The sequence below is a fragment of the Gavialis gangeticus genome, unplaced genomic scaffold (genome assembly GCF_001723915.1).
Source record: "Gavialis gangeticus isolate Ggan-Ray unplaced genomic scaffold, GavGan_comp1, whole genome shotgun sequence".
Lineage (NCBI taxonomy): Eukaryota > Metazoa > Chordata > Crocodylia > Gavialidae > Gavialis > Gavialis gangeticus.
Window position 1 is genome coordinate 62,615,295 of NW_017729033.1, and position 13,900 is coordinate 62,629,194.

The 13,900-nt window shown below is 39.4% G+C and overlaps 1 protein-coding gene across 7 annotated transcripts in view; it reads left to right on the forward strand.

Moving 5' to 3' along the window:
- The window catches only part of LIMCH1 (LIM and calponin homology domains 1), a 344,316-nt gene that overhangs the window by 221,546 nt on the left and 108,870 nt on the right, over nt 1-13,900 (forward strand). For all 7 annotated transcript variants that reach the window (XM_019526040.1, XM_019526041.1, XM_019526042.1 and 4 more), the window contains exons 5-7: nt 2,360-2,390; nt 6,074-6,184; nt 11,800-11,995. In XM_019526040.1, the coding sequence (XP_019381585.1) occupies nt 2,360-2,390; nt 6,074-6,184; nt 11,800-11,995 (338 nt within the window). The remainder of the gene's footprint in view (nt 1-2,359; nt 2,391-6,073; nt 6,185-11,799; nt 11,996-13,900) is intronic.

Genomic DNA, 13,900 nt, shown 5'->3' on the forward strand with positions numbered 1-13,900 from the left:
GACTTGTTCAAGCTCTCCCCACACAATCTGAGACAGCACAAATTTTAGCCTGGGTTATTCAAATCCCAGGATTCTTCCCTAACAATTGGGCCGTTGTTCCTTTCAAAGATCATCCCATCAAGACAGACTAGGGCAATGAGAGCACTAAAAACAAACAAGAATTTCCTGTCATTTACAGCAGAGGAGATCGAGGTTTCTGGTTTTTCCATTTTCATGAAATTGGTGTTTTGCCCACAGCTGTCTAGAGCACTCTCTGATACCTGGGGATTGATCAGATGTGATATTCAAAACGTATTGCTTTACAGACAAAGAAATGCTGTTGAGCTGAGTGAAGGGCTTTGCTTTGCTTCACTTAACTGCAAAGGTTATTTTAACTAAATCTTATTCAGATGTATCCGATGTATCCATGTTAGCACAGTAGTTTCCATACTTTTCTAAATTTCAGGAGTTCTCCATTTCTACCTCCTTTTTATAGTAAAAGCTAGGTAGGCTTGAGAGCACCCAAGTGCTATCCAGACAAATTCAAGTTTTCAAAATTAAAACCAGAGTTTGGAGTGGCACAGGCCATGGCTCTGTGGGAGCCCACCGCAGAGGGCAGTGAGGGACTTGAGGTGGGGACTGCCTATGTATGTAGTGCTGGGGGAGAGCATCTGCCCATGTGCACAGTGCAGTGGGGCAGGTATAACCCAGAGGTGCTTGCTGACATGGCCTGTGCAACATGCAGCCCCCAGCTGCTTCAAAGTTAGACAGCCCTGAGTTAAACCAAAAGGATGCAACTGTGGAGACCAGGGAAAACCCACACTTAAGCACAATGGTAGATTGATTTGGCATGGCTGACTCATGAAACCCTTCAAGCAAGGCAGCTGTAGAAATCAACCACCATCCCTGCAATCTCCAAGTTAATGGTGGGCAACTGAGCTAGATATGGAAGCCAAATTCATTACTCTTTCAGTGAAAAATGTCCATAGCTGTCTTCTGTAAACTAGACGTCAAAACAAGGAACAGAATCCTATGCCTCTGTCTGCTGTGAGTTTCAGTGTTTGTTTATTATAGCAATGATGGCGTGAATTCAATGTTACAAAAATAAACCTATGGCATCACTACATAACTAAGATAAAAGTGTATTTTTAGTTTTTAGGTATCTTTCTTATGTGTTCTAAGTGAAGTATGCCCTATTTAGTCCAATTTTTAGATTATCCAGCTACAAAATACATGATCTAATGCTTTAAAGATTTTCAGAGTTGATTACTTATACTTTCTTTTCCAGTGCAATTTTAGTATGAAAAAGTATGAACACCATTTAGCTTTCTTAGCATGTATGTGCCACAAGTTTTGGGATCAAGAAAAATTATTTGAATGTTTTTCATTTTCTGGGCTTTCAATATTCACATAAATGTATGACCTTTTTGATTTCTCCAGCGAGAAAATGTACTCAGTTGACTTAATAGAGTATTTAATGGAGTTAGTGCTTATTACCAGCCTGGGGACAGTCTCCGCTTAATGCATGCCACTTTTATTTGTTTGTACAACATTCAAACAAGATCCATTTCTCTAGGTTCTATTCTACAAAAAGTTTCTTTCTCCAGCATAAATTAAAGCTGAGGTGTAGTTTGTGTTTGTACAACCAACTTCATACTTTACAATTCCTAACTTAAATCTTCCAGCTGTGTTGAGGAAATCTGGCCCAGGAGTATATTGGCTTAGTGTGAAAAGTGCTCTCCTCTTTGCACATTCTAAATACATTTTCTGCTTTAGGAATTTACATCTTACAACAGAGGAGAAGTAGAGAAGACTGTTTTTGCAGCGTCTTCTTACTGTTTCCTCTCTCTCTCTCTCTCTCTCTCTCTCTCTCTCTCTCTCTCTCTCTCTCTCTCTCTCTGCATGTTCACTTTCCTATTGAGACTTGCTGTATTTAAATCTGGAGCTGAATTCTTCCTTGACCTTTGTGTATGTAGTTCCTTCCTATGTGTTTCATACTACAGGGCAGAAATTAATCCTTGAATTATTATAGAGTAGATTTCAGGGCTTAGGCCTCCTTTTCCCCAAATCAGCAGCTCTGTATAAATGAAACACTCTTGGCAGTGGCTTACATTACTGAGGGACTGCTGCAAACCTATTTTTCTTTTACAGGGAAAGCATTCTAATTTAGTGATTGTGGTCATGGTGGCAAAATAATCCAGCATTATCAACTAATAAATAAGTGCACCATATCGTCTTAGTTTTCCTGTTTCCAACCAGAAGCATCCTGTAGGCTTATGCTGAGGAAACACGTGATCTGCTGCATATATGCTCTTGGAAAGTGTCTGCTTTCTGATTTTCCACCCTCCCCCCCCCTTTTTTTCTTTCTTATTGCATGCAGGAATATTGACTATAGCAGGAAGCTGAAAAATGTAAGTAAATAATTTGCATTACTTTCCTCTCAGGATAAACCTGAGTTTATACTAAATGAGAATTTAGACTGTAAAAGTTAAAATGGTGGGTTTTCTGTAAAGTTCTACACTAACTAATTTACAAAACCTATGCAACATCTTTGCAAAAACAAATAGAACTGCTTTGTTTCTAATTACAATAAGGACACAAATCTTCTGTCTGTCCAGTTTTAACTAGCCACTCTGGCTGACATGCATCAAAAACTACATTGTTTTGACCTTAGCATAAAATGGACAAAAGTAAAGCTATACAAAGTATTTCAAGAATATATGCATATAAGCCAGACTGTGTTCTTTGTATGTAGCTATAAATTGCTGAGCACTAATTTCCCGTTAGACTTGCTAGCTTTCTCATTGAATTTCCAAGCAACATGCACTTTTAAAGGCAGAGTGGGCAGTTCTGTTTAATCTTGATTTCTTGCTGATTTAAATTGGTGGCAGTAGTAATAATTCTGTAATTGCAGAATAAAGAAGAAATGCCTGAACTTTGTTAATCCTAGAGTTAGTTATTTCTAAAGCCAAACAAACCTTCTGGCTCTTCTGTCAGCTGTTAACTACTGTGAATTCAATTTGTCTTTGGCTGACATCCCTCCCTAGAGACTGTAAGGAAATGCCAAGACTGTCTCCTAATAATTTTTCAAGCCAGTAATCATGGCTACAGGTAAATATGCACAATTATTTTATATTATTTCTCCTGTCATCAGCAGAGAAGTAGCTTCCTCTTCAAGCATATTAAGATACAATATCTCAGTTCAGTGACATTTTGGGTGTCTGTCTTGAGGAAATTAGCTAAAAGTTTTTTGTATAAATGTGTTGTTCTTACAAGCAAGACAGCTTTGTTTTGGGAAGCATCTTTCTTTGTAATGGAGAAATTTCCAATGCATCTTCCTATGTTGTAGGTCAAAATTGCCTGTTAATGTGACACTGGAAAGATATTTTTCATCCCCAGATGAAGAAGCGGGGAGGAGATAATCCTGGCATATAAACAAAAATAGCATAAACTTCCTTGCAACATTGGGCAGGAAAATGAACTGGACAGCCCTCCTGGCTGCTAACACCATTTTGTCTGCAAGTGTTTTCATTTAACTTGTTAACAAGAGTGATTTTTCCATGACATGGTTATGTACTGAGAAATGCTGGGCTGGAAGACTTTGTCTGGACTCTTTTTTTGGTCAGGAAAAAAATCTGGTTAAAAAAATCAAAGCTTTTCACATGATTTTACCCATTTAGATGACATTTCCACTGTTCTTTTTCTAAGTTAAGAAAAAAACTAGGGGGAAATTCCACTTTGAATTTTTTTATTTTGCATTATTTTATAACATGCATTATTTCATGCTTGTGATGCAGTACTGCTATACTAACATAGTATTGTGACAATACATTTGAAATCTACTACTTAATATTATTTAACTTACTGTTTCAAATTCATTATTCATTAGTACTGATTAAAACAAGGGGAGGAGGCAATGACGGAGTATCCCAGCGGTCTGTCCTGGGTCTGCTACTGTATTTTGTCTTCATTAATGATCCAGACTAGAAGATAGGATTAAGTGTATACTTTAACAAATTTGCAGGTGGTATCAAGGTGGGTGGAGTTGCAGATGTTTTGGAGGATAGGATTAGGAATGACCTGGATCAATGGGAGAGATGGTCTGAAATTAATCAAATGAAATTCAAGGACAGGTGCAAAGTCCTTGACTTTAAGATAGACCAATTGCATTTACCGACGGGAACAGCTGGCAAGGTTGAAGTACTGCAGAAAAGGACCTGGGGGTGAGAATGGACCATAAACTTTAATATAAGTATATAGTGTGTTCTTGTTGGCAAGAAGTCAATAGTAAGCTGAATGGTATGAGCTGGTGCATTGCTTACAAGTCAAGGGAAGTGATTCTTTCACTCTCATCACTAGTGAAATGTTACCTAGAGTCCTGTATCCAGATTTGGGCATCATTCTTTAGGAGCATGGATGCTCAGCCACCAGGCTGTGGGCCAGATCTGACCTGCAGCACTATGTTAACCAGCTTGTGGGGCTCCCCATGGGCCTGGAAATTTGGCTGCATGTTCTTCTGCTAAATTTCCAAACCCACAAGGAGCCCCAGGTCCTGTACTTGAACCTAGTGAATAAAGGCAAGTGGGGATGGTACAGGGCCCCAGGGCACAATCCCAGTGTGGGGAGCTGGAAGATGGGTGGTGCTGGACCTACAGGACCCAATCCCAGCATGTAGGGGGTGGGCAGGGTACTAGGCACCAGGCCCCTGGGATCCAATCCCAGTGCATAGGAAGAGGGAATGGGTAGTGCTGGGCCCCCAGGACCCAATATCAGCACAGGGCAGGGAGCGGGCAGCGCAAAGCCCTAGCGCCCAATCCATCCCAGAGACAGGCCCTATGACACTTATCTGACCTGTGAGGCCAAAAGGTTGAGTGTCACTGTTTGAGGGATGTGGACAAATTGGAAAGAATCAAGTGGAGAACAAAAACCATTTTGGGCAAGGTGACTTGTGAGAGAAGGTTGGATTGGAAACTGGGGCTATTTAGTCTGGTAAAATGAAGGAGGGATTTGATAACAGTCTTCGCATACCTAACGGGTGGTTATGCAGAGAATCATGATAAACAATTTTGTGGGCTGCAGGCAACTGGACAAGTTGCCTGCAGTTTTCATTGCTTAAAACGAGCAAAGAAAATTTAAGTTGGATATTGGGAAAAACTCATTGTGAGGTAATTAAGCATTAGAACAGGTTGCCCGAAGGGTTGTGGAATTCCCAGCACTGGAAGCTTTTAAAAACAGGTTAGACTAGTGATTGTCAACCTTTTTTAGACTCGAAGCATCCCTTGTTAGATTCAAGGCACCACCTAGGCTTCACTTTCTTTTTAACTATGGAAGAAGAATGAAGCAGTTATTTTGTTGGAAAGAAACTCAGAAAGAGAACACTTTTAACTATGCAATCCTATTTGAAATCTCTGCATTTATCTTATGAAACATGCATGGGTGTTTGCACTCCTAACAGTACTAATGTTGTGCTTCAATCTTAGCAGCCTAGGCACTCCCCAGTTCCAGGGTTCACTGGGCTAGACAAATGCTGGGATGGTTTAGTTAAGGATGATGGAGCAGAAGGTTGGATTGTATGACTTCCTGAGGCCCCTTCCAGCCTTGCTTTCCTGTGATTCTACTAAACTAATCTTTTGTGAATCAAGCTGTCATGTGTGTTGGAATTAAACAGGTGAAAATGTCATGGAAAAAAAATGTAAAAGTAATAGCAACTTGCATTATTAGAAAGTGGTTCTTTTAGAGCTCTCTTTGCGTAGCACATTTGAGTGCTGCAGTTTTTTAACAGTGAAATTTATGTCTGCTACCTTTTTCCAGCCAGACATTACATGATATTAAATTTTTATACATTTTTCATTAAGCTGTAATGTGTCGCACCAAATTCTCTAGTATTATTTTACCTTTGATAAATGCCTCATATTTACTTTTAATTATTGACAGATCTGTCCTTATGTAAAACTTGGAACTCAGATCTCTAATAGATCCTCAACTCTGCCAGTTATTCTGTGTAATTTGAAATTAATTAGAGATACTTAGGAAAAGTAAATTAAGGAAAGTAATTGGGTACATGGCTTCAATTAAAGCTTATTAACTTCTGCAGGTATTAGTCACCATTTATTGGCTGGGGAAAGCAGCAAACAGTTGCACTTCGTATAATGGAGCAGCACTGAACCTGAGGGAATTTGAAGGATTGCTGGCACAGATGAGAAAGGTAATTCTTGTTCATTTTGATGAATGCACATTAGCTTTTCATTGGTTAAAGATTCATATGTCACAAAAGTTCTGTTTAGTGTCCATTATTGTGGAAGTAGAGTAGGAATAGTGGGCTATTGAATGAGTTCCTAAGTAACGTTTTGGAAGTACTAAAATGTTAATACATATTGGCAGGTGATTTTTACTGGTAGGATTAAAGGTGCAGCAGTTGCCAACAAAGGACTTGAAAATTATACCTTAATTTTCATATTTTTTTTTAGACTCTTATGTCTCAGTTTTAAAATGTCAGCCATCCTCAGCTTTCAGAGTTCGCGGTGCTCTGCATTGCCCTAATATATAGAGCAGACCCTTGACTAGTCATAGGAACAGGAAGAGTCAGGTGGATGAGCAGTTTGCTCTTGACCAGGAATTTGTTGTGTATAGCAAGCTGAATTTGCCATTCATGGGAAATTAAGTTGTCCATTACCAGTTGAATGGAGAAGGATGGATGGAAGAAGATGGGAAATTGTATGCAACTTACTTTAAAAGAATGTGCCAGTTTATTGCAAGTAGTAACTAAAGTTAGCAGTACAGAGTTGCCTAGCCCAGGAAGATCAGCTTAAAGAAAAGATGTCTTAGCATAAAGCTTTATGGATAGCTCTTTCCTTATCCTGTTTTCAGCTTCATTACAACGTTCAAAGCAAAGTATATACTGTTTCAGTAGACAGATAAAGCCACAGAGGCTTGGGGAGGGAATGAGTATATGCTTCACAGGCAAGAGAACTTTGATAATCTGCATTTGCCAAATTCTAAATACTTGCTGAAAATGGATTGGGGGATTGGTTTGCAGACCCTTCAGGTCTTGCTGCTAGCATGAGGCCAGTGCAGATAATGATCACTCTTCCTACAGGTCAGCTGTGTCATGCTGGCTAGCACAAAGCAATCCCCTGAAACAAGGCTTAGGACATTTACCCTGAGCTGTAGCGAATATTGGTACACCTTCCTGGACTGAGTCTGAAGCTGTGCTGGGGTCACCTTGACAGTAATTAACTCACTAACCACATATGGGGACTGTGCCTTCTCTAGCACAGAACATTTTTTTCATCCATTACCTCAAAAAAAAAAAAAAAAAAAAGACACTTATTCTACCTGGCTTACAAGGTATATGGTAGTCTATCTCTTTCCAGTTGGCAGCTTGTAAGCATGATCAGTTAGTCATTGCTCTTGACTCATTGCTCCCTGTTGTTGTTTGTCTTGCTGGCAGATCCAGGAAATTATACCCCTGTATTATACCCCTGAAGAGTAGGAATGCACTTGGCCAACATGCAGTAGTTCCTACTTTCCTGTACTTTCTAGTGGGATGACAAAGCTTTAGGATAAGCTGATTCTCTTCCTCCTTGAGCCATCTTCTTTAGGGGAGCCTACTGGCTGTGTGAACCTAGCCAGAGGAATAAGTTAAGAGAAAAAAATTGTCTATTTATTTTGGGGGGAGGTATAGAAGAAAAAGTGGGGGTGGAAAGCATGCACAGGAGGGTGGGTAGAATGAGCCAAGGGAAATCAGCCATAAAGCAATAGCTGCATTGTGTACATGTAAATTACATAAATGGAATAGATTAAATTTAAGATGTCTTCAGCTACATTACTGAGAGTGCTTATCCATTGTCCTGAATTTTATCCATCGTTCTAAAATCCTGAGCAGTTTCTAAGAATAATGTTTGTATTACATCAGCCTTTCAAAGAGTTGTTTTCTTCCTTTTTCCTCTTCCCCTCCACCTTGGCTCACCCACAAAAAAGTGTCAGATATAAGCACTAGGTATATTAAGTCCTATACTCCTTTACTGTGCATAAAAACGCCAAGGCTTCAGATTATTATCTTATGATCTTGTGGAGATAAAGTTTGGAGACAGAGGAAGGTAGAGAACCAGCACCATCACTCTGTCATACCCAATGCTGGATCCTTTCCCTGAAAGGACATGAGATCTCAAACTGTTTCTAAATCACTCGTGGCTCACTCTCTAGGGGAGGGAGAATGTCCTCTGAACTCTGCGTAGGAGGGCTTATGGTAATTGAAGCATCTGGCTTTACAAAAAATAATCCTGAAGAAGTTTTGAAATATTTTCTATGAAAAAATCCTCTTGTTTTTCTCTGATATATTTTCTCTGTGCTGCATACCTGACAATGGGGTGAGCAGCGAAGATTTATTAACCTTCATTTGAAACGTCCTGCATGAATCACTCATGAACCATGTGACAAACTGAATCTCATTATTATTTACTTTTATGTTTGTGGTAGTGATGCAAATATATTCAGTAGTGTGGAGACACAGGAGGGAAAATGTAGTCCTGATCTGAAGGATTTGCCCTCTGAAAGACCCAAGAATAACAAACCAACCCCCAGATGGAGAGGAAGTAGGCTAACACACAAAAGCAGAATAGTCAAAGTATGGTTTGGTACATGTCATTTGTGTTTCATGACACAGTTTATTCATGCTTGTATTTATCATGTATAATCTACGGTCTGCTCCTCCTCTGGTAAGCTGTGTCTAATTGTCTAGCTTTCTGTGGTCAGAAGAAGGGACACTGAGGGAAATTTGGAAGAGGAGAAGGTAACATATGGATTGACTCAAGGAAAAATGCCTCTCTCTTGTGAAGGAGGCAGTTTGGAATAAAGTCCAGAAACATTTGTGGAATGAGAAGATAAAAGTGTAGAGTGGCTAGTATCATTAGCCAAGCTCAGCAGAGGGGGGTAGAATTCTGTAGGTAGAAGACAAGCAAGAAGCTTGAATGTTATGCACTGGAAAAGTAGAAACTACAGCCAAGATGAGGTATCCCCTCATAGGTGACTGTATGGAAGGTGCTATTGCAAAAGTCACTGGCCATCCCAGATTCCCCTCTGATCCATATAGATTCTTCTTTGTGTTACTTTAAAAGATATTTATTGTAAGTTGAAACATTTTAATTATACTTTGGAGCATTCTGGTGCATTGACAGTGGCTAGTTGCTTAGATGACAACTTATAAACAGTAAACCACATTCTCTGCCAGTCTGTTTCCACTAAATTTTAATAGCACTGACAACAAGTGAGGGTTCAGGATGAGTAATTACCACCATTACACCCAGTTATGGTAAGTTTTTTTTGCATAATCAAATGCATGCTGTCCTCAGTCCCTTACTGAGTGAACCACCCTGTCTTATTTTTAAGACATTCAGGTGTTATTTTTGATATTTTACCCATGTTATTATAAACTCTTCTACTCTTTTAAACTGAAGGCTAAATGATTAATTCATAATATGCTAAATATATTCAGCAGTTTGAAAAAATATGTAGAATGTTTTGCAAATGTATTTAAAATATGGTAATTGTTATACTTTTACTACCACATGGTTATGCAGAGATTTTTACCAGATGGGCCTGCTAGACCAGTGCATTGTGGTAGTTTATAAGATTATCTCTTCACAAAGTATTGCAATACAGATGTAAATAATAAACTTAGAGTGGGTGCAATCCAATAGATAACACACATGTTCAGAATTAGAAAAAATATCTATCAGACAAATCTATTGGGTGAATGAGATGCCAAGGGGAGAGCTAAGCAGGACATGTTTACATATGAATTACAAGAATCTGTCTTGTCAGTCTGGCTTATTCCTTTGCCCACTTAATTCCTGGTGAGTTACAGATAAAAAATAAACTGAATTAATGTTAACGGACTAATGAAAATGGGGGGAGGGTTCCAAAAATTCACACTTACATTGTTTTAAAGGTGTTTCAAACTTTAAAACATTGTGAATGAAGAATGGCTTTTTCAATTTGTACTTCAGAACAGTGCATCTGATTTCGATCCTCGCTGCAGTTTCAGCGTTTCCATGACAATCAAACACGTTACTTTAAAATGGAAATGTGCTGGAGGATTGAATGTAGCTGCTTGGTATGTAGAGATGAGGAGCTGTAAAGCATTTGGATTTAGGAAAAGATTTTGGATCATTTTGGAAAAAACAGACGAAAGGATTTGAACAGGGTTGTTCAGTTCTTTCATTTGTATAATTGATACAGCAAAGCTAGACTTTTCTTAAAATTTGTATGATGGTTCTTGGTGGCATTTTTGTTTGTGTATATTGTTAATAGGCAGGAATGAGAGAGAAAAAATAGAGGTTTAAATTGCTGCTTGTTAAATTAAAGTTTGGCTTTAATTTTTTTAAAACAATTTAACCCAAGTGTTACTCTGGTGCTGTATCTATTTTATTCACATTATGGTGGCTTAGATTGGCCTTAAAGAACCTTTGCTCTCATGCATGCTTGTATTTGGCAGCAAACTGTGCAGTAGCACTAATTAACTTTCTTACTGAGAAGTTTACAGGACATTAGTTATTGATCTTACTTTTTCTTCTGAGCCTCCAACCTTTTGCATGTGGAGCTTTCATGTGGTATTTTACCCCCTTTCTTGGCAGCTGCTTCTCCAGACATTCTTCATTGAGAAGGTTATTTGCAGCATCATATTGTGTTGTTGATTGATCTGCTTAGCAGGACTAATAATGGTAGTAGGAGCTGTGGAAGGGATAGGAACCGTTCTTAGCTCAGCTGTTGTGCACTAACTCTGGCATATAAGTGTTTTTAATTGAAAATCAATGTTTAAATGGCTCAGGAAAAAGTTTTGCATTCCAGTCTCTTCAGATTTCCAAACTGTCAGTCTGATGTTGTCTCCCTCATCTCTGATTTTTCAGCATTAGTCTGAGGGAGGAAAAAAGCAGAGGTTTATCTTTGAGCAAGAGTAGTTATTTTTGTTTTTCTCAGCCTATGCTATTGTAATTAATGGTAAGACACTGGTTGAAACAAGGGATTTATTATAATGCTAGGGTGAGGATGGCTTCCATTGACCTTTTCCTCTGCTGGAGTTTCAGTGTTTTAGTATGTGCTGCTTGCACTGGAAAGAATTTATAATCACAGGGCTGTCAAAGACCACCATTGTTCTCACTGCTCTGAACATGTGGGTCAGCTACAAGTGCTTTCATATCCCCCAGAGCCAGGAGCTGGCAAAGACTAAAGAGCACAACTGAATTCTTCTGAGGCATCAGGAAAAGCATTTTGCATATTTTTCATTGCTGATTGCTTCAGAAAGACATCCCTCTTTCATAACAGGAATTTCTCTTCAAGGTAGAGGGAGGCTGGGGCACACTGCTTCATTATTTTGTTGAGCTGAAGCAACAACAACAAATGCTGTTGGCTGGTGTCCTAGTCAGATACAGTAGACAGATCCGGGGGATTGCATTTGGAAAAAAGTGTTCTTATACCCAGTATGGCCATGAAGTTAAACTTCTAATGATTTTGCCTGTGTGCTATGGACTGTGGAGGACAAGTCAAGCTTCAGGTTTATTTCAGTTTTGATTAAATTTATTAACCTGCCTCTTACAGTTTTCTTTCAGGTAACTGTACTGATCTAAGAAGTGTGGTTTTCCCCTTAATCAGCACAAAATCAGATGTTGTTTCTACTTAAGCCTTTGATTTGAAAGGGAAAAGCTTTTTTCTGAGGGAGGAGATTCTAGTGCACTAGGAAGGCACTTTATCAGATGCATAATGAAGCTCATTTGTATGTAAGCAGCTGCTTTTTGACGAGATGCCTTCTGTGCTTCTGTGTAGGAAACGGAGGATATCGAGAGCCCCAAACGCAGCATTCGTGACAGCGGTTACATAGACTGCTGGGACTCTGAACGCAGTGATTCCCTCTCCCCGCCTCGCCACGGCAGAGATGATTCTTTTGACAGTCTGGATTCTTTTGGCTCCCGCTCACAGCAGACACCATCTCCAGATGTAGTACTCAGAGGAAGCAGTGATGGTAAGTCTCAGTTTGAAAGAGGCACGTGCATAAAATTAAATGTGACACATGGCACTTTTGGGCATAACTGCTGCCATTCAAAAACTAGACTTGGTCTCCTAATCGTGGAGTAGCATACTAAATCTTAGGAACTAGTAAAGAAACTTTCTGTGAATGCTTGCTTACGTCGTTTGCAGTCTTCAGATAATTTTGCCACCAATTTATGTGAAGTCTGTCTCTGCTACTATAATGGAGAATGGGAAAATGGAATTACCTCGTAGTAGCGTAATTTATGACAGGGTGCTTCTCAGAGTTATGGTGTAACAAGATGTTGTGCAGACATGCTTTAGCTCAGAAACTAGGATGAAGCAAGAACTAATGAATGCAAGGGAGGGAGTTGAAATGAATTAAATGGTTTGTAAATAAAAACTTGCCAGTGGAAAGACTAATTGGAAACCTCTTGGAAATTGCTGATACTTGAGAGAGAGGTGAAATCCAATATTGTGAAAATATAATTATGGCAATTCTGCAAATGAATTCCTTCCATTCAGTATTTAATAAAAGGATTTTTAATTTTTAACAAAAGATATAGCCACAATCTCTGGCACACCTTTACAGTGGTGTTACAATGGAAACCAATCTAACCATAACTAGCTAGCTGACAGCTCTCTTGGGATGATGGGAACTCTGCAGATGTAAAGCTTGCAGGCAGCTGTTACTTTGGAGGCAGGAACAATGGTGTAAGGGATGTCAGGGATCAGGACTGCGGGGGGCGGAGGTGGAAGTGAGGTAGGACAGAGTTTGGTTCTCCACACTGTTGGTTCCTAGGATGCTTTAATTTCCACTGGAATTGTTACAGTCTGACCCTTAGAATCCAGGACCTATGACTGGCTCCTTGCAGCTTCTGTGCTTACTCTCCCCTAACAAGCAGAGCTCAATGCTCAGGAGAAAACCTGCCCCAGAACTGTTAAGGCTTTGTTCTTTTGAGTTAAACCAAAAGCCATGAAATGTTGGTACCTAATAAAAAGGGTCCAGTGTTTTTTCCAGTAGGATGTTAGTAACTGTCATTGGTGCTAGCTGGAGCTCGTGGTGAGCTGCTTACAAAAGTCCTAAAATGCTGGGCTTATTTACCATTAATTTGAGCAATTGGCTGGGCTGGTGTGTCTCCTTCACCTATTCCCACACACCTCTGCCTCAGTTCCTGGCAGGCTAGTGTTTCACTTAAGTGGTTTCAGGTCTGTTAGAAATAGTGTGCATCAGAAGCTTGAACACAACAGTACAAGGGAATGAAAGCTTCTACTTCAGTCATACAGCTCCTTTGCACCTGTAAAAATAAACAACTGAGCAAAAAGAGGTTTTTGAATTTTTAATAGTGGTTAAGTAATATTCTGTAATATACAATACAGAACCTGTAAGCAACTGTATTTGCACCAGTGCAGTTCATGGTTTGCACTCTCTTTCAACAACTGCTTTGATGTCTCCACCTAGGTACTGAAACTCTTCAAGAAGAGACAGAGAGGTACATCCGTAAAAATACTAAATTACGATAACATTACAGACTGCCATGAGTGCATTAATTAACTTTAAATCTTCCCAATATCCTATAAATCCCAATACCTGTAAATTCCTTGCTTGGACATCTGTGGCACAATACATGCTACTTAATCATGGTTCCCTCCATGAATCCACAAAGACCCTTTAAATTACATCTACATGTCTGTAGGAGCGGGAAAAACTGATTGGGTTGATGGGCTCTGCTGTCTGTTATTCCTAGGAGGAATTGCAAAAGAGCAAAAGTGACTGTAAGTTAATTATGTAAATAGGGTTTAAGACTGAGCTCCCACTCAGACATGCATTTAGCCTCAGTGCTTCTTGCAGGCCTGCATACCTGCCCCCCCCACCCCCCCAAATAATAACAGTGGAAGT